Source organism: Pseudopodoces humilis, chromosome 3 (genome assembly GCF_049639895.1).
Source record: "Pseudopodoces humilis isolate 2021_Gansu_Grassland_sample_001 chromosome 3, ASM4963989v1, whole genome shotgun sequence".
In the NCBI taxonomy this organism is placed as follows: Eukaryota; Metazoa; Chordata; class Aves; order Passeriformes; family Paridae; genus Pseudopodoces; species Pseudopodoces humilis.
This window is the reverse complement of record NC_142202.1, coordinates 35,593,356-35,615,558: the sequence shown is the minus strand read 5'-3', so window position 1 is coordinate 35,615,558 and position 22,203 is coordinate 35,593,356. Positions and strand designations below refer to the sequence as shown.

Genomic DNA, 22,203 nt, shown 5'->3' with positions numbered 1-22,203 from the left:
TTATTAAACAATTGCACAGTTTTATCTACAGTAACAGAGCAAAAATCATGGAAGGGGTAATTCAGATTAAACAGAAACAGCAAACTAACAGAAAGGAAGCTTCTCCTAAGCTTCATTACATTTCCCATCGAGGTCTCATGCTCAACAGTTTTTTTCTATCCTCCAGTATACAAATTTCTTGCTAAAAGGACTCATCCTCAGGACACCTCAGGGTGTCCCTACCTACAACCTCTCTTACAAATAAAATGTACACCGTTCTTCCAATTTTAATTTTTCTCCATCAGGTCATGTTTTTTTAGTGTTTGGTTGTTTCTGTGACTTTCTACAAGACTATCCCCCTTCTTTCTCTTAATTCCTTCTAGAAATTAAGCTATGCTGCTTTTTAATATCCCATAGTCCCACTACAGGAAAATACCAGGACAACAAAGGAGGAGCTGGGGCCACAGAGGGTGGTGGCTATTCTCTAAAACCCCCAAACAGTGACTTTCTTGGTGAAATTGTCAAACAATCCTTGGAAGCAAGACATGTTCCTCGTAAAAGCGGAATGTGTTTAAGTCGCAGTGGTCTCTGTCAGTCCATCACAGGAGGAAATACATGTTGTGAGCCATAGCCATGGGCATGTTAGTAGGGCACAGACATCTGGAACAGGATCACTAATAGGTACTGGCACAGCCCATCATGCACTGCCAGGACATTTGTGAGAAACCTCTAGTGCATGAGAGAAGTTAAAAATTGCAGGGGGAGGTAAAAAAAAAACCAAAAAAAAATCTCCAAACCTGTAACACAAGGCTGTGGTCTGGCTATAACAGGTCTAGCAATGTCTCCCATGCTTTGAAAAAAATACTGAATTCTAATCTTGACTCCAAAGGTATCATCAACTTTAAAAGTCCAAATTTAAAAATCCAGCAGTATCTGAGCCAGAACACTACTGAAGGTATTAGTCTACCAAGAAAATTCACTTTGGCTTTTTTTTTCTTTTTTTTGCAAAAACCCTTACCATTTCACCAAAGTAAACACTCTAAGTATATACTTTTTTTAAAAAAAAACTTTTAAACCCAGGCAAACTGCACCACTTGACAGCTAATATCCTTTGTATATGTCATACCATTTCACAGAATCTATACTGAATCTTGTGTTTCACTAACCAACATGAAATAAGTGAAATATTTTTCCTTTTTTATTTAAAAAATAATTTTGTTTTAAAAACTCAGTCTCTACATCCCATTGAACAACCCTCCCATTCCTCGTGAACCACTGTTGAGTTTTGTGCCTGGTTTCACATCCAGCTGTGGTCCTGACAATCCCTACCCTATCTTTTTTAACTATTTATCTACAGACTATTTTTTACAAGGAATTTTGGTTGCCTGGCCTTCAGTTTTCTGTGTTTTCCTTTTCCCTCCTGTTTTAAATATAACTGGTAATGATGACTTGCACTGCTTCACACACTTTTCCCAATTTGACAAATATAATAAAGGTTCAGAGGATCTAAAACATTTGACTTGGTTTGATAGACTGACCAACTTTTTTATTAGACTAGACCAAATTTTCATCCAACTGTGACTGGTGATTAGCCATGATTTTCAAACACCTTTCAGACATCCTGACTGAACTGAAAACAATAAACCCCCAAACCAAACCTCAGACCACAACTAAATCCCTCTACCTTTTTGGTATCAGATTATCTTCCTTTAATGTTAATCTTATTATGAACCAAACAATTGTACCAAACAATCCTTTGCATCTTACAAGCTTCATTTTACATCTTCCTTTTTTAAGCAGCTGCCTATTTCAAGTCCTCCACAAAAATCTGTGGTTTTGGATGGCCAAAGAGAAATATGCAGTACTGTTCAATTAGTATTAGGACTATTTAGTTCTCAGCTCCAAGATAGACTGTTACCTTGGTCAAATTCTTATTTCTTTAGAGCACATATAAAGTAAGTTTAATGGAAGTGCAATAAGGACTGCCAAGATTAATGAAATAAATAATGGGAACTCCATTGTAGATGGTGTCTGTGAGGTATTTCACTTGGACTTCATTCCTCCTTCTAAGGTGAGTATTTCCCTTGCTGACCCTGTATGCCCCATCAACTCCCTTCAGTACTCATTGATGCTCCCTTTAGAAACATGCCATTCTCATCTCCTTTTAGAAATACTGGAATGACCTTTATCCTTTTCTGCACTGCGAGATTAATAATGGATCTGCAATTGCTGTGAGGAGCAAATGTACCAAGAGGTGACAAGACATGGGATTAAAGAAGATTTTTAATCTCTCTTCCAATGCAGTACCACTGTATAGAGATGCAAGTGTGAAAATAGCCAGAAGGCACAGAGAAAAAAATAAATGTCTCCTTTATATGTCAGTTTATCTTCTCAAATGAGGCAAAAAAAAATAATCACAGAAACAGTTATAAAATACTAATGATGAGTCACATCAAGTGGTCTTACTGACGGAGGAGTTCACTTCTGTACTACCATGCAATTATCAGTACAGCCTAAACCAGCAGTACAGAAAGGGTGAAAGTCTTAAGTCCTGGGGAAGGTGTGATTTGATCTTCCCAGGATCAATGCCAGTTATTTTCATGTCTCTATCAGGTAGTATCACTTTCAATGGAGAGGGCAATGAAAGTCCATACCTCAGCTCCCAGGGAAAACGGATTTGGGCTCCACAGCCATCCTTGGCAGATGTGGACTCTAAAATCACAGCTCACACACAGCCATGGCAGAAAGCAGCCTGGTCCCCTTGACCTTGAACCAAGCTGACATATTGATGAGGCCCACCCACACTCGTATCATATTTCACAAACCAACTGACTATTTTTTGAAGTAGTAGCTGTTTTCAGTGAAACTTACTGAGAAGTGAAAGCCCTGATTGAGAGAAGGCAGCAGCTGCAGGATGCCTGGTAATTGCTCTCTCCAATTTCTAAGGCACAGTTCACAGTCAGTACGTGCTTTAAGTGCAACTTACATTCAAGAGATCCATGCATCAATACCTAATTAGAGAACAGGCAACTTTGGATACTCTCTCTTGTTTCCAGGCTCTTGAGCTCTTGCTGCACATGCAGCTTTTAATCTCTTTAGACTCACTTGTTGATGCTTGTAATTTAATGCCGAATCAATTTTTTTTCCTTACAGGCTCCCCCATGAGTAAAAGCAGCACACCAGGATTAGCAGACAAAAGTCTTGGTGAATAATATATTTTGTATGGATCAGAAGACACCTTCTGAAGAATTCTGTAAAATGCAGGATTTTTTGGAAGACTGCATATCTTGGGAATGTCTCACTCAGTTTTCCCCAGATAAGTATCACATACTATCCAGTATTCTCTAGATGAAAACCATTTTTCAGGTAAGTGCAAGTGGGGAAACTTCACAGCAGTTGGCAGAGTCTGCCTTTAAACAAAGCAACACTGACTCTTTCCCTGAAACAGCAGAACCACACAACAGACAAAATCTTTGTTCTGTTTCATACAGTAAGATGAAATTATTTGCTATAGATTTCCCATGTTGTCTTATTTCCTTTATATTTACTTCATACTTCTCAGAAATGAGTACATCTGACTCTGGATGTAGCTCTTCCCTGAAAACTTTACTACTGAACACCACTGTGCAAATCTGATTGCCACATGCAAAAAGCAGTGATGTACTCAGTTGCATCAGTTATACCTCTAGTGATACTCTTTTATGGCAGCCAGAGATTTAAATTTAGCAATTCATACTTCTGTCTCCTTCAGGCTAAAACTGTGCTACATCTACAAACTAGGGCTTGCTCTCATGGTCATCAAGAATGTAAGAATATAAGATTAGGAGAAACAGCCAGCCAGCCATCTAAGCACAAATCACTGACAAAGCCATATCACTATTGCATTTTAAATCATTGTTTGCCAACAGTTCCATAGAGTTGCAACGTTTAAATTACAAATTAAACAGTAAAGACCTTTCTCCTGACAAGGAAAAAGGAGCAAAAAGAATTAACAATGTTGCAGCCATCATTGTTGTCTGAGCTCTCATTCTGACATCCAAGGACCAGGCAGGGTATGCTCAGGGATGGCTCAAATACTCACCCTAGATAAATCATGACAAGGAACTTGATCACGTCAAAAGGGAACTTTGGATTGATTCCCACCACCATTTAACAACACAGAATGATTCTAATTACAAAGATGCTTCCCTTCAAAATGAAGGAATCAAGGCATGCCTTAAAATTGACCTTTTCAATTGACTGACCTTTGGAACAAGAATCACATTCTAATGACAGTAAGCATTAACTGTTATAGTGAAATCTTTCAAATACAGCAGTGCTTTAAAAAGCACAACTTTATGTCTCTAGTTAGTGTAACAGTTTTATGCAAAATACTCTTGATATCTGCATACATTCGTGATGTTTAAAATATCACACAAAACTATTGTAATCTACCTGCAATGTAGGTTTTTTCTTCTCACCAATAAGAAAGTTCTTCTCAGGACTTCCTAAATTTTTTTTTTTTATAAAAAAACCCTAAAAAAAGTTTGACCTATGCAAAGATTGGATAGTTACAGACAGTAGCTACTTAACAACAAGCTCCAATTAAATGAAAATACCAGGATCATTTTCCAAGCATGAATAAATGTTATTTTGGTGATTTAAAATGTCTATATAATTATAGAATAAACTATAAGAAGCAGCAGATTGCATATGATATAAAGCATAAGGACACACCCAATATAAATCTGAAGCAGGAAAATAAAGGCTAATGTATTGACTTAATGCTGTATTTATAACCAAATAACAACACCACCATTACAACCTGCAAAAGAAGTAATTACTGCAGAAGTTGCTTTTGCCACAGACTAATGTGCTTTTCTTAGTAACCAAAAGCTAGTTTGAGACAGTGTGTATCTGTAATAAAGATAACCACACAAAATCTGCATACATATTGTAAATTTTACATCAGTTTTATATTAAATCCAGGAAAAACACGTGCAAAACAATAACTGATCTCTCCCCAAACTGTTGACAAACAACAAGGAGAACATACTGCAGTGTCTCTCCACTATACATATTTTGCAGCCATTAATTATCCCCTCAACACTGGCCACTGTTATTCTACAACTACAGCAGAGCTCTTCCCTACACAGTAAAGCCAACCTACCCATACTGTGAACATATAATTCTGCATCTATCACATTAGCACAAAATTGCAATAAATATGGCAGAAGTGTGGCCTGCTTTAACACTCTGACCATCATTAGATTTACCTAAATACACAAATTAGATTTTTTTGCAGTCTACATACACTAATTTGTAATGGATACCATTATTTTCAGGTAATAATGATCAATATTCTTCCTAACTGCCCCCCCACCCCCCGCCACTGCCAAAGGAATTATTTAATTCTTTCATTTATTTGATTATTTAATCCAATAGATGTTACAGTAGCAGGAAAACTGTACTAATGTGAGAATATATCTTTCTTTTTTATTCCATCCTCTTGCTTGTTCTCAGAGTTTTCAAACATAGAAGTAACTAATGAAACTTGTTGGTAATTCTGATTACTCAACTTCCCCACTTACCATATATAAATGGACTGAATTGCATTTAATTAAAATACATGCTTTAAAAAGGCATCTAATCCTAATTGGAAAGGATGAAGATAAGGAATTCAGCATCCTCCCAGCAGTTCGTGCCAACAGCTAGCCACCCTCACTGCTGAGAACAGCTTGTCCTAGACCTTACAGATTTGACTCTTCTTACTTTGAAGGCATTTTTTTAATGAAGCAAAGAAATTGATCTAAGACTATCAGTGTAAGATACTTTCTCCATCTGTTACTGATATCGATTGTATCTCCTCTGCACTTGTTAGTATTTCAGAGTACTGTAAAAAAACAGAACTGGATATTGAATTCAACTATCAGTTTCACTAAGAACATTCCCCCCCCCTCTTCATTTTAAACTGACAAAAGTAATGGTAGGAATTTATTATACACATGCACACACAGGTACCAGTTTGTCATTGTATTAAACATTTACCTAAAAGTTCTTGTCAGAATAAGTTTTCTAGGAATTTAGAGTTTTTAGAGGGCTCATTTGCAGTAGTTGTCCCTGAAATAAAAACCACCTAAACATGCTAAAATGCATTTGAAAAAACCTGAATTATAAAGCAATGAAGATGATGTTCTATGACTATTCTGTCTTCTCTACCAATGATATGCCACACAATACAAATGTCACACACTCATGAGGAGTTTCACAATTGCTCACATATTTTTATTAAAACTATTTATCAACTTCAGGTTTATAACTATTTCCTCTTTCCAAAATGGAGCATCATTAATAACTGCACCTGGAAGTTTGCTTGAAGTACTTTAAAATCACATCATACAGCATTAGTTTTTAAAATTTGATTGTAGCATTAAGTAACATAATGACAAATGTGATTTTCTAAAAAAAGTATTTAACTTTTCTGACCAGATTTCTCTGGATTATTTTATTTTTTTAAAGAGGAACTTATTAATGATAATTTTGATACTGGCCTGGAATATATTTAAACTGATTTTTAAGGACATATATAATACAAACCTAAAAACCTTAATTTTTCTCCAATCTACCCTTTCTGCTTCTCTCGGTGGCACCACCTTCCCCTCAAAAACTCCTGTTTTTTCTTCCAATTTACTCTATATTCATAGGCTACTAAAGTATAGAAAGCCTGAGAAGCAAAAACATTTAAACAGCTCCATCTCACGCCTGCTACAGCACATATCCTGCAAGTTTTGTCAGCAGTACCCACAAATTACATGCAGGCTGAGGAGAAGCAATTAGCATGGTGGTTTGTGCCTTTGAGGCATCGAATCAGAAATTGGCACTATATTTCTTGCTCAAACTACTAAAGTAAATCCTGAATTAAACACTGCATTGAGGTGTTTCACACACGTAAATCAGATTCAGAAATATTCATACTTTAATAGAATGAAAAAAATACGAAACAAAGAAAGATGAGTATTCCATTAGTGTACATAAACAAAAAGTAGGTAAGTTGCATTTATAAAATCTTACTCAAATAGTGAAAGAATTACCCTAAAAGCTAAGGAATCTGTGACTCTTCCTGATATAAATTCTTTTATACATATGAGAAAACTTAATTTTTATATATAATATCCCATTAAATGAACTATTATTTTTCAATCAGCATTTGTGCATTTAAACTATTGCTATGTGTAAATAACACGTTTCTCCTGGAGAAGCCTCTCTCTCTCCATTTGCAATGACAATTGTAAAATAAAGGCTGTTTCAAACATTTGATACACATACCACTAAACAAGATCAAATGTCGCTGGATAAATATTAATTAATAAATACTGCAACGGCTTGTAATTTTTAATGGTCAGAAATTATTACGCAATACTTCAAGCATATTTTCCCCCTTACCAAGAGTCAAATATTGTTCCTTCACAATTCACTATGCACACAGCATATATATATGTATATACATATATATATATATACACACACACACATATATATATGTGTGTATATGTATATGTATATATATATATATATATATACAGCTCCATATATAGAATAGTCCTCAGGTAAGAGTCACTTGCATGACAAATTAAAGTTTTTTAAGTATTTTCTAAACACTTGCACTGGGAAGCAAGGAATGGTAATAAATATATTCCTACACTGTCTTATAATTTCTAAAGGTTGTACACCTGTGTTAAAACTTAATTGGCAACTGATTTTTAAAGCAAACCCCATGGTTTAAACAGCATGCTTTCACTTACAGTGCTGCCACAAGCAGCTGTGATGGTTAACAAAAATTTCACTTCTAGAAGGCCTCTAGTGTTTGCTACTGGCAAAAGACTATGTGAAAAACATGCAGTGAGGGAGTCTTGCTAAAACTAATTCCCTGAGTCACAGAGAAAAGTGCTTCAGAAACTAAAGCAGCATGACAACTTCAAAATGAAGGTTTCCCATGTCAGTATCTTCACCTAAACATCCAGTTCCTTCTTACCAAATGAAATTCAGCAAAACTAATTCTCTTAGATCTTGACAACGTAATAAAAATAACCAAATACATCTCCCAGTGCAACATAAAACCCTCCTCTTTAGGTGCAAGAAAAAGTTTCACGTACCATTGACACATTCAAAGACATCACAGCACTTGCCAGGCGTTCCATCTCCACGCGAGACTATCTGGGGAACGGAGCCTGCCTCGCACATGGGGAAACCACACAGCCCAGTGAGACACTCGCATCTGAAACCAAAGAACAGCAGGGAAAACCCCGTAAGTCAAGGAAGCCACATACAAGGTGAAAGAAGAAGCAGAGAAAAACGGGAAGTCAGAGCACAAGTTACAGCTTTAGCATATTCATGTCTTAGAATCATCTTTTATTAACTCAACAACCAAGATATTTTATCAACTGGAAGAGTTCTTTTTAATCATCCAAACTCTGTTGGCCGTCAAGCAAACAAAAAAAGTGGTAGTGTGCAGCACCAACGTGCTCTTCTCCTCTGTGTAAAAATATTCATATTTTTACTATAATAACTGTGTCCTCCAGACTTGCAATATAAGGCTTCTCCTCCAATTCTGTCTTGAATAGTCAAAATTGATGAAACACTAATAACAAAAATTGCATTCACTCATCAGAAGGATGCTCTCTCCTTAGGAAACCACATTATATCCAGTGTAATCTTGGGAAAAATTAAAAAGAAAGGAAGATTGAAATAATTAAATCTAAGCTGAACGAAAATAATTGGAAGTTCTCTTTTGGTGTTGGTGGTGCTGTAGCTTGCAGAGAGAGAAACCAATTACACATGACTCCAAATAATGTGGGAAGCTAGGTAAATTAAATACTGTGGTTAGTTTTGGATCATTCTTTGTCCGTGTAAGTAGTATTTATTTGCTTACTTAAGAAAACAGCCTAACAAACTGGGAGATATAAAATGTGAATAAACAATAGTCATGTTTGCTTCCAGATTCTTTGCTTTATGATTAACATAACAGTTTAAAAGTTAAGACTTTTTGATAAGTTTACATTTAACAGAGTTCTTGCCCTGAACAATGGGCACATTATAGGGATAAGCAGCAATGATTCCATAATAGAAGATCCTGTAATTATGAGTTAAAAAAAGAACGCTATTTCTTTAATAACTATCCCAAATATTTTAAGTATCCCAAGATAATCCCCACACTATGCAACCCATTAGTAAGAAGCAGCATCAGCTGTATTTGCTACATAATGCATTTGCTTATTCTTTATGCTCAAAAAACAAGAAGTTCTCCTTGGTTCTCCTCTGCCATACATGTCTCCTAAATTGCCCAACAGCCATTTCCTCTCAGATCAGTGTCCAATGAATGAGGAAAAACTACCTCTCACAGATAGGCTTTTAGTATCTCTCCCTTTAACCTCATCAGTGTTAGATAAAATTGTTATATTCTCCAGTGTAAGGTATTACTCAAAACGAAGCTTGCAACAAATTTGCAAGTAAAGTCAAGGAATCTCACAGAACCTCAAACTATTTGAGAAGGATTCTTAAAATACAGCATTACAGAAGCATGTTACTGTAAAGAGATAAGTCACAAATAATGTTAAATAGATCAAGATAAAGTGAAGCAATTTAACTTTATGTGCACATATATGCTACACTATAGTAACAGCTTTAAAGGAGGCATTTGAAAGTTTGATGGGTTTTTTCTTTGTTGGTTTTGTTGAGATTTTTTTGTTTGGCTGTGGTTTTTTGTTTGTTTGTTTTTAATAATACTATGCTTCCCATAACAGTAAAGGATAACGGACTAAACAAGAAAGTAAGAGTACAAAAATCAAAATTTTATTTATCACACCTTTGCTTGTGACATTTTCCTCTCAACTTATTTGTAAATACAGACAGAGGGAACCCAATTATTTTTTACCGTGTGTTGTTTGCCGTCAGAGATATAGAAGGAAGAAAACAGAAGCATTCTGGCTTTTACTACATGTCAAAAAATCCAAAGGATTTGTGATGGCAGTCTTCCTTTAAGATGACTCTGTAATAATTTTACAGAATTACTAATATCTCTCACTTTTGCTGTCCAAATAGGAAGATGATTGTGGGGGGAGGAAGAAAATAGATGACCTCGAGTAATCAGTGAAAAAGAAAAATTAGCACTGTAAAGTTCATGGAATTTGTACCTTAACCCATGTAGCAGACTGTTTTGAAAGGTGCTTTTCCTTTCTGAGAAGAATGAAACCCAAAAATAACTACCTTCATATTACTAATGAAAAAGAAAAAGTATCTTTTAAAGCATATATGACAGGGAAAAAGTGCAGACACAATCTCAAAGTGGTATCAAAAGCCTAAATAAAAATTGAAGATTCACTTCAATAACCCTATATTCAACATCCTGATTACTCTGGGAAAATAGGTAGATCAAATTTCCTGAAAATTCAGAGAAAACAGCACACAGTAGAAAATAGTTGTGGACCTTGATTTTCCAAGTTTCATGAGATTACCACTCTTAGTTCTACTGCCTTCACAATAAGTTTTCTCAGAAGTATCTTCTTTTTTTCTCACATTCCTTGTAGCACATAGAACTGCAATATTAAATGATCAGATTAATAACTTGTACTTTCCCTCTCATCTTTTTCCCAGTCAGCAGCTTAAAAAAAACAAAGAAAAAAACCCAACCCGAAACACAAAACTAAACCACAAGAAATTATGAATCACCACTTTAAATAACTTAAGATAAGACAATCTTCCATAAAAAGGGATGAAAGAGATATTTAAAAGATTGGTGGCAGCCAACATTCTTTTCTGCAGAAAAGACTCCCTTCTATTCAGAGTAATTAAAGTTTTGCATACTCACAGTGTAAGCAAACAAAACCTCAACACTCCAAAATTTTATAAATTGACTTCCCATTTGGTTAAAACATAATCCATGCATAAGAGAATGTCAAAGTAGAAAATAATCTCAGATGAACTTTTAAATAGTCTACATTCTTTTCAGCCAGCTCTGCTAGGAAAACCTTTGACCATTGTCCAGGCTATTAGCATGGAAAACATTGTTTTAGAGACAGAAGTCTTTCAGAAAGAAACCCAAGGAATTCTGGTAGCCGAGATGGCTGTCACGCTGCCAAAACAACATCTGGAAATTCAGAATAAGTGATCCCATTCTCAGCAAGAGAGCAAGATGAGCTTTATAAAACTAGATTTTTCTGAAGTGCTTTTTGGAGCAGAGAGATGGATGAGAAGTTGCAGCCCAGGTCTGTGCTCTGCCACAGGCAACTATCCGCATGTGCATATCTTACCCTTGGTAATGGAACATTAGGTCTGAGGGAGTTCAGCAGGTCAGTTTGAGCTAAGCCTGTTGACAGTGGCCATGGTCCCTCCCAGGCTAATTTCTCTAAAATTCAGCTGTTCAGACTGCTGTTCAGTAAGGCACCATGCTGGTCTGGAGCTGCTCCCCCGTAACTGTGGCTTGCCTGAGGAAAACAGCTACAAGGAAAGCTGTCCTGAGAGAAGACTGCTCTGTAGGGCTCCTCCTCCCTGCTCGTGGCCTGCAGTGACACCACTGCAACATCAAATGGCACTGAGGCATCCAAAAGCTCTAGCATTAAAGGGAGGGCAGTACTTGAGGTACTGGGAAGCTGGCACCCAGTATCTGCCCCTGACACACCTTATTAGCAGAGGCTGCAAGGAAACAAGGCTCTTGGCATGTTATTACCATAACAGCACTCAAGTCAAGCCAAGAACATGTCCTTTTAACAAGGAAGAACAATCCTGTACCGGAGTAAAATGTTACAAGAGGGCCCAGAAAGACATAAAGAAGAATCAAACAGTAATGCAAGAGACTTTAGGGCAACTGAAAAGGTGGTGGCATGGCTTGGAAGGAACCAGGAATCCCAAGGAAGAGGTTTGCTGCACTAAAATTTTGCAAATACAGAATCAACCTCACTGATAAAAGGAATTATTTCCAGTTCTTCAGGCTGAAAAACCAAACCAAATAAAACAAAAAACCCCAACCCAACACCAAAAAAACACTACTGCAATAAAAACCCACCCACCAACAGTAATCCTATGAATTTCAACAACCGAGCAAGGCTAACTTCAGTATATTATGAAGCAGAAACTAGATGATGTACATTAACCAATGCTTTATAGATTGAGGAAGGTGACTCCCCTTCAGTAATATAAATGGCCTGATTTTTAAAATTAGTTTTTAAGTTCTTCAGAAGATAAGTAAGTTCATTAGCAATTTAGTTTATGTTTGAGGTGTGTTGGTGGTGGGGTTCTTTCGGTTTGATTTTTGTTGTTTGGGCGTTTTTAAATAAAGTCCCTTAGCTTTTTTCTTTGTGTCCCCAAAAGAGCAAAAAGGGAAAGGAAGAAGATAAAAATGATCAAATTGAATACTTGTAAATGACAACTTTTACTTCAAATCCAATTATCTTGGTTCATTTACTTCTGTTATTAAACAGATTTAAAGAGAGAAGGGCTTGCTTAGCCTCAGAAAAGCTGTTTTGATGGTAGGATCAAAAGAGTTCTCCAGGCACAAGGCATAATGGCTATGAAAATAAGAACAGGCACCCTGGAAAAAAAGATTTAGGATCAGTGAATGGAGGGTTGAGGCAGGGGTGTATTAACAAGAGGGATATTTATTTTGAGGATAAAAACAAAATTAAATTCTAATGCACTGAGACTAGAGAAAAGCATTCCTGAAACATGCATCACATTCCTGTGGAGATTTTATCACAACCCTTTTCTTTTTTCCCCGTCCCTTGCAGCAATCTAGTACCATTTGCATTAACATTATTAACACTTATATTAGTCAGTGTAGTAGATAAAACTTCCACAGATGTGTAAATAATATAAGCACTTAAGGATACTGTGAAATCAGGAATTTTCAGAAGAGCATTATCAAAGCTTGACAGTGGCAAAGAAAAGCATAACTGCAAGACTCCGACTACCATCAAGCACATGACATAAGTGATGATGATACAGCAAAATGAAATATTGACATAGCCACCTCATGAAATTATTGAAGAATTATTTCCATGTTATTCGTACCTGAATCCACAAGTTAAGTGAGTTAGGCAGACAGGACAAAGCCACTGTCTCCACTGCCAGGCAAAGCCAAAGCCATTGGGACACCACCATACATGAATTTCTACTAAAATTTTCCTAAATCTTCAGTCAGACAGACTGGAGAGTTTTTGCTCACAAATTCAGTACCACTGTTTCATGCTTTTTTGGTTTTAAAGATAGTATTCAGAAAAGTGGTACGGAAAAAATTTTTTTTTTCATGGAAATCTTTCACTATTTTATTTCAAAGATCAAATAAACCTCTAAAGAGAGATGACAGAAAAACTGGGAAAGCTGCATATAACACTTACTATGAGACTGTTTGCAAATGCTTGAAAGTTTTACATCACTGCTATGTAAACAGACTCATGCAATTTCCTCCTACTTTAATTTTTCAGGGGGTTTACTTACTGAGAAATCAAAGTTAGTGTGCTCCCAACTAAGAATTCCTTTTTAAAATCCAGATATTGTTAGAGACACCCAACATAACAGTGAATTTTTCCATGAGTATAATTATCTTTATACACAAGGGGCATTTAAATAGTACAAAAGGCAGCTATCTAGCTTTTAATTAAAGATACCATGAAAGGGAACTTTTCTTGTGCATCTTTCGCATATTATTAGCATTAGGAAATAGCAAACAGATGCTGACTTTTCAAGTGCGTTGGTTTTTTTCAAGAACACAAATATATGCATAGACCCTTTTGAATCCATCAGTATAGGAAATAAAATACAACATAAATTAGTTCAACCCTGTATTTTTCTCACATTTTGCCATACCAGCAGGTGCTTTTTTCTGTTAATGGTCTCTATGGTTTTTATCACTGTGTACCTCAGTTACTCTTTTTTTAGGCTTATCAGCTTCACCCTTCATAACATAAAAACCATTTAAAATCTAAAAATAAGGATATAAATAGGATGTTATACAAATGTCAGTTTTCAAGAAAATTAATTATGATTAATAATTAATATTACGAAATGCTATTTCTTTATGCATTCAACCACTGTTTAATGAGAAATTAAAAATATCTGATCCTCTCACAAATAAAACACAATTCCTGAGGACCTCCGGTCAAAAAATCAGTTATAGATAGTAGTTTTATAGGTAATTAATAAACTTCCATATTCCTGTAACTCCAAACTTTCTTACTCCTGAATGACATATCTCCCTACAACTAAGCCATCAGAGATGGCTTTGCCATAAACAAACAAAAAAATCCCTGAAAACCAACAAAAAAAAGAGCAAAAACCCCCACAAACCTCCCCAAAATTCATTATTGTTTAATTTATTTGACTGTTTAATTTCATAACCACTTTCTCCTCTTTGCAAGGAAAAACCCCTAAACCCTAATAATTATTTCATGTTTAGTTTTTCCATGCCATTCATGTTATTAAACATCTTTCTCAAATCCCTGAAGGCAATTTTGTACAAGTTTAGGAAAGGCAAAAAAAAAAGCCAGTTTGGGCTGGAAAGGAACCTTTAAAGGTCATCTAGTCCACTCCCACTACTGGCAGTGATCAGGGACATTTTCAACTACATCACGTTGCTCAGAGTTCCATTCAACCTGACCTTGAATAAAAATGCAAACCAAAATTTGCTCCAAAATCTAAGTGGCTTTGAGACCAAGCAACTCCACCCAATTAATGAGACCCTTTCTGTGTAGCAGGAATCATGCATGCAAGAACTGAAACACTTTTGTAGACTGAAATTCACCAGTGACGTTTCAAAGAACAGCAGTGAGAAACTACTTTTCATTTTAAATGGTCCATGACCTTCAGTTCCACTTTTTAATTATTCAATAATTTGAGAAGGAAGAAAGAATCAGTTTGTGTGCTGAATTCTGACATGAAGTTTCCTGCTATTTTCTAGAGAAAACACAACTTCACACTCTTCATATAACCTGTGTAATGTTGGTATTATTATCTGCCCCAAGTACCATTGGAAACTGCTAGGGAATTCTCTTATCTACTTCCCTTTAAGAATGCAAGCATCTAAATTATAATTCTATTGCTTTATTATGTACACAGGTCTCCCTAAACATCTGTGCACTTCTGAGTCTGAAGACAACAGTCAGACATTATTGATCTCTGTGATACAAACAGAAATTTGCCTGTTCAAGTCAGAAATTATTCTCAACTAAATCACTTATTCAATTTCCAAACAAGCTAATAACTGATTAAGTAGAATAAATGAAACAAAACACAGTGGGAAGTCTCAGGAGAAAGAGGAAAAACAATACTCACTGTGATCAAGGTACACACTAATTTTGTTAGATTGACAAATGAAAACAAAAAATTGAAACAGAAAAATGTATCTACCAGCTTATTATAAACTGAGACTTCAAACACCAGCTTGCTTATAAAGAATGGAAGCAAACCCAAATTCTGTAGACACTACAACCTCATTCTAATTTCAAGCATAAAACACCACCTAAAAGTAGATACAATTAGGTGTCACTTCGATTTATCTGGCTTAAAATTTCTTTCCAAGTTTCACAGAGAAGGAGTAAATACACCATTAACTCAGCACATGGTCAGATTAGATTACTACAGATACTTTTCCATAAAAAGTAAACTGCTTGCATAGCTATCATTGATACTTCCTCCCCTAGTGCAAATGGGGATTTTTGTTTTGTTCCTGGGAAATGTGCTTCTTCCTTTCAGTGGAATTGTCCTTCAGCTTTTCCAATTCAGTATTTCCTAGAAGTTGGTGGAAGCCCATGGATGTGTATTTTTAACAGATCATACAGGCACAAAACGCAGATCCTATACAAGGGACCTCTGTATTTACAATGTCTTAACCCTTCTTCTGCGAAAGATTTACATACTATTTCTTCTGCAAACATTCTCATGTGTCCTCTCCTTGTCTGAGGTCTCTGACACTCAGGAGTCAGCCATCGGGCTCCAGAAATGTCTCGTGTTATCAGTTCAAGTTCTTGAGCTTCTGTTCAAGTTTTACTGAGGTGGTTTTAAAGAAACCAACCAACCAACATATCATCTTTTCCTCATTTGTGTACTTCAGGAAAATATGGTTGCTGGCCAAAACAACCCACATGGTAAGGCTCAACGCCAAGGCAGCAATAACTACCATCACACTGAGAACATGTGGGAATTCCTGAGGCAGCTGTAGTAGGGAAGCAGGGGAATGCCTGAACTCTGAGGTCAGCAATTCATTACCTCTCCTGGAAGACATCAGGAGAAGACAGACATGAAACATGGGTCACCTAGAAAGGTTACACACCATGCCATTATCCTCTTTTGTGGATACTCTGTACAGTGCAGTCTGAAAGCAGGCCTGAATATCTAAGCAGTTCTGGGAAAAATACTCACCATTTCTAACTTCTGAGGATTTTAAAGACTAAAATGAAAATGCCTAAACACCTATTTCCAGATATTACAAAACTTCCAAAAAAATGCTGTGTTCTATTCATCAACCCTTAAACAAAAGCCTACTACAAGCCTGAATAGAACAAGGGATGGGTTCAGCTGCCATCAATTTAGAGCTTTCCTTCAATAGAAACCTTCCTTTTTGATAAGGAACAGAGTCTCCAATTCAACACCAAGCGTTACACCACCATGGTACTGATGCACTTGAGATGGCAAAATGGTCTGCTAGAGTCAAAGTGTAGGAGAAACAACCTGAGCAAGTTGGCCAGGATTAGAAACCAGTTTCTAAGAAGCCAATGATGGAACCAAAGACATAAAAGAGCTTCTGCAGAGTCCTTAACACAGACCTTTGATCCAGCTACCTAATCCCTGAAGAGAAGTCTCAGGAAGATAAAGTTATTGGAGCCATGATTGGTCGTACCAGTTCAGCTGAACCTTCCTTTAAGAAAAACTGGGATCCACAACGACAGTCTCTTGGATACCAATTCTTGAGGAAGAGATGTGTGGAGGAGAAGGATCTAAAATTCTAGAACTAATACAAGGGAGACCTCTGCATCAGGAAAAGCTGCTTAAGGGAGGTGATGGTACAGTGGAAAATGAGGAAAAAGTTACACTTGCTGGAAAATCATGACTAGCCTCTAAAGCAGGTTGAAGGAACTCAAGTGGTGGATGCTGTATGGAAGATCAAAACATTATCATAAAATGAAGGTCTTCCAAAGACAGGAAGACCTAAGGAAATCTAGAAAAATGAGAGAATCACAAGGAATGACATAGAGAAGATCTGAAACAGTCAAAAAATCTAAGAAGAATGAACAGAACAGATGCACAATACCCTTCCTACTAAACGGGACAGTGCAAAGTTAATCAGGGACTCATAGGCCACCTCTACAGATGCTGTCAGAATAAAAACTTATCCAACTAGCTGTGTAGGGGTCCTCTCAAATACAATCAAATATATTTGATAATAGCTTAAAAGGGAATTTACAACAGTAGACTTCCCAGTTATGATTCTGGTGGCTGCCACAGAATGAGAAGGAAAGAACAGTGCTGATTTTTGTGTTGCTGGCACTAGATTGCCTAGACACTGGTGTAACAAGAAATACACAACACTGGTAGGTCTAATGCTGTGACAGGTTGTGGACACAATGTATGATACAATAACAACATGTCCAAGTGCCATAAAAGCAGATAAAGTTTAAAGCAATTGCTTACTGGGAAAAGTCATCTGGGAAGATAAAAGATCATGGAATCACAGAAAACCTGCCATGTGTAGGGATATCTTCCACTAGACCAGGGTGATCAAAGCCGCATCCAGGCTGGCCTTGAAAACTTCCAGGGATGGGGCATCTACTTGCTCTTGGGGAAACTTGTTCCAGTGTTTTACCACCCTGCTGGTGAAAAGTTTCTTCCTAATATCTAATTTGAATCTACCCTCTTTCAGTTTAAAATCACCATCCCTTACCCTACCACTACACTAATTCTACATAGGCAAGTGGCATCTATATTGTGCCTAAGACAACACAAGTTTTTATTAGAAACAAAAGATTAAAAGTAATAAAATAGGTAATTTCTTCCTTTGGAATTAAAACCAATTCAGCAACGGTATATATACAAGTTTTAGAGCTAGATTGCTAATCTAGATTGCTACTTAGCCTTAATGCCTTTAGAACTGCTAAATATTGCACACTGATGTTACAAATATTTTAATACAAGACAGATAAAAAAAGAACATTCTCTTAAGAAGATTCTTGAAGTGAAGTACATTTTTGTAGATTTACTCTTCTTCCTACTATGTCATAAATTGCAAGGTAATGTGATAGAAGATTCTAGTCTAGTTCTCTCCCAAGTTATATTTCATTTCTATCCAGATATAACTTAAATTAAACCTTATCTAAAAAACTATTTCCTACTACATCAAGGTATTACTCATTTTCATGAGCTGTATGAAAATCAAAGTACTAAAAAATTTGGGGTGGGGGGAAGACCTGGGCTGTTTTCTAAGTAAATCTTTAATGCACATATTAATTGCCCCCCGACCCTCCAGTGGGGCTGGGTAGATGACAAAAATGTAAAACAAAATTTTATCATTCAGAGACTTAACACTTGGATTTGCTGACCAAGAACACTTCACTTCTTGACCATACTGCAGACCAAACAGTGCCATTGCCATTCACAGCAGCCCCAGATTGAGACATTTTAGCCACACACAAGGAAAAAAATGACAGGGCAAAGACAAACAAGGAAAAAGGAATTCTATGACTAATTCATTTAAGGTTTTTTTTCAGAGGTTTCCTCCTAAACAATACAAATATAATCCTACTCCTTCATGGTACTTGAGCCAACTGAGAGGTTTGCATTTGTAATGCCAATCAGCTATCTGTAACTAAGTGATAGTGAAATGGTCCAATTCAAAGCATCTTCATTTTCTCATCCATCAAGCCCAAGACTTTTGGGCTCCAGTCTTGCAAGACTGTATGTGTAAAAAGCTTTTAATCACTTTTTTGGCATATTAAATTTATCCGCTCCTGTTATGCTCAACTTAAACTGCTTTTTCTTCTCCTCATCCCACCACATCATTCTTGAAACTGCTTTTTGTAAAACCAGAACTCAGGTAGAAAGTAAAGTACTGGATATTTTGATAGATAAACATATATCAATTATTTCTGAACTTTTCAAAATCTAGAACATATTCAGAGTTATGGTGTGAGATTTTTTAAGAAGTATGTGAAACAAATTTATTACTGGGATTTAGGGAACATATTCCTGGATGCTTCTCTCCTCTCAGAAGAATACTACTACATCTGATATTATCAGCATGATATTCAAGCCAGCACGCATATGCTGCAAGAGGTCCTCTCAGGAGCTGAAGGACAATGATGCTGACTCGCTGAGACTGAGTCACTCCCAAAATCTGAGGGAGATGTGGGAAATTTCCTTCAATGTTAAATAGTTTGGGGAAAGAGGTACATTTCCATTTTATAAACTAAACCCTGTGAGACAATATTAATTAAAAAGTCCTAGTTGTTTTTCATTTGTTTGTTTTGTTTAAAGCTAGAATCCAATTTAAAAAAAAAAATTAAAAAATAGGACAAGTGATGATGGAAGACAGAAATTGAAAAGGAAGGCACTCTGATAGTCAAGTTTTTAAGGCAAGTTTAGTATTGTCAGAAGACAAAATCAGATTCTAGCAATGTTGGTTGCTTCTAGCTATAATTACATCCTTTAATCCTTAATTCAATCCTCTATCAATTTTCTTACTATTTTTCTCAGAACTGATAACAAGACAACAAGATTTAATTACTTAGGTTTTGTACATTTTAATATTGGCACAGTGCTAACATCTCACTGTTCCCTATGGAGTTTTCTTGGTTATCTGGTTTTATTAAAAGACTGACCAAGAATATCTGGGGGTGGGGGGGAGGAGTGTGTGTGTGTGTGAAATATCTATGAGAACAGAGCACTGAATGAATCTTTAAATTATCAAATTTGTAGCAGATGACAGCACAGAAGCAGGGGTACAAAACAGTTACAAGAAGCAGAGACTTAATAAAGACTAAATTTCCAACCTATTCTGACAACAGTCACAAAGAAAAAAGATAACCCAAAATTATTTGGTGGAAAGCTATCCAAACAGGTCACATACTATGTTGTAAAAATTTTATGAAACATGTACAAAACTATGTGAGCAATAAAAAATAAAAGCTGTTTATAATCACTGTCCTGTTCCATTTTTCACAGATAAAAAAAAAAGAAACAGATTTTTATAAAGATTTTTACCCTTAAAAATAAATTCCCAAATGAATCTGAAAATTTGAAGACACTTCATTTACAACAGGAAAAACTGGGAACATCCAAAGAGAACAGATTCTGTAAACTTGATATTGATCACATTCAACTTTCTAATAGAAGACCACAAACTTATATTAAAAAACTACCATAATGTTTTCTGTAAGAGCTCTAATACAATTTTGTATTAGATTATAATTTTGTACAACCTCCTTGGAGAAATGAGCATCTTTAACCAAGACCAGAGGCAGACTGTTCTAATAGCTGTTTTCCTGTTTTCCAAACATTTAGCTTTCCTAACATAATTGCTGGAAATTTAAGATAAGTGTCTCATAACAGCCTGATGAAAGCTGAGGCAACTGGTATTTTGATGTCGATGCCAAATCAGTATGTTCTGTTCTGTTTGAACCAATGCATTAGAAATCAGTGTGACACTAAATGTAACCTCTGAGTGCAAGAAAAAGAATTTATGATATCAGATGTTTATTTCCACTTTTCTCCTGGCATTGCTCAAGGAGTTTTCATTGTTATGAATACACATTCAAGAGTTTGGTCACAAAAGAAATGCCAATTTATCATCTGATTTAAGGTTCTCCATTTTCCTAGCATATTATGTACAAGAAACACAAGAAGGTCAAGAACAAGATGTGAGGCAGAAGTCAATCTGCTCCTACTGTATGTGAAATTATGAACCACTTGTTAAGCAGCTCAGTGACACATCATCTGTCCTTAACCATGGCAATCTCCTTTAATTGCTTTCTGGTTCTGCTTGTATTACCTTTTTATTCCAGTGGAAGTAAATGAAACAGGTAATCATAATTTTTCCAAAGAGTTAATAGTCTTAAAAACATAATTTAATGAAGTCTAAAGTCTAAAATGACCTTATAGACAAAGGCCTTCACTTTTAATAAATTATTCTCAAATGCACACTAAAAAAATACAGTGCCACTTCTTTTGAACTTCATTCTAACACTGAAAAAATATGGAATATGCAGTTAGGTGATTCTAAACTGAATCTCAGAAAAGGCAATGTTGATATTTCATAATTCTTAATATTTTTAAAGAAATTCTTAAATTAAGGAAAATCATCCCGTTTCCTACCATAGATTCATTCATTCATCCATAGATCTGCACTGTTTTCTATAATTTTGACCCTTCAAATAAAAAGGGTGTCCCCTCAAATCTGAGGAAACATTGAACCTGAAGTCAAATGGTTCAATTTTCATGTTTCAAGTAACTGCACTTTTTTTCCCTTTCTGTTTTCTCTTTTCATACATGCACTTCTCTTTCCTCTAATCTTTTTTAAAGCTTTCTTTTCTATCATCCCCATATCTGCATTCCTTTATTCCCCCCTCAAATAAAATCTTTACTTACAGCAGATGAATGATGACTATGACACTGTCTTCCTTAAGAAGCACAGTAGTATATGAAAATCAAAATAACTAAATATATTTTCAGCAGGCACACAGGTAAAGCATCGTTATGATCACACTGCTGCCAGATTCCATTTTTCTTCTTTCCTTCTCAACTACTTCATTAAAAAGTGTATAGTTTCTTTGGCTGATTCAAGGCAATCCAAATAGCAACCCACATAATTACAATATACATCAACGTAGACCGAGCCATGAAATTAAAAAATAATGGAGGAGTACAAGACCCCTACAATTGTCTCTACCTGCCTGCAGACATACTGGGTTATGCTAATTGCAGAGGCATTTTGCAGTTTTATACATCAAGGAGGGCAGAGGTATTAACACAAACCCCGCTTCAATCATAAGATCAGATCCTAAGGCTCCAGGAGCTAAGTACTCATCTACCCTAGCTCTGATCTCTTGTTAAACTCTGCTCCCAGGAATGCACAACAACTGATTTCAAAGAGGTTTCAGGAATTCACCATTATCTAGTAATTCACACGCTGTAAGCCTGCCTGTACCACTGGGACCTTTGTGCACAGGAGAAAAGAATACTTGTTTCATCACTGACTTGCCACACACG

At 36.0% G+C, this 22,203-nt stretch overlaps 1 protein-coding gene across 4 annotated transcripts in view; it reads right to left on the bottom strand.

The window, feature by feature from the left end:
- Positions 1-22,203, bottom strand: part of CRIM1 (cysteine rich transmembrane BMP regulator 1) — a 174,822-nt gene that overhangs the window by 61,080 nt on the left and 91,539 nt on the right. For all 4 annotated transcript variants that reach the window (XM_014255979.2, XM_005526890.3, XM_014255981.2 and 1 more), the window contains one exon: positions 8,112-8,233. In XM_014255979.2, coding sequence (XP_014111454.1) covers positions 8,112-8,233 — 122 coding nt within the window. The remainder of the gene's footprint in view (positions 1-8,111; positions 8,234-22,203) is intronic.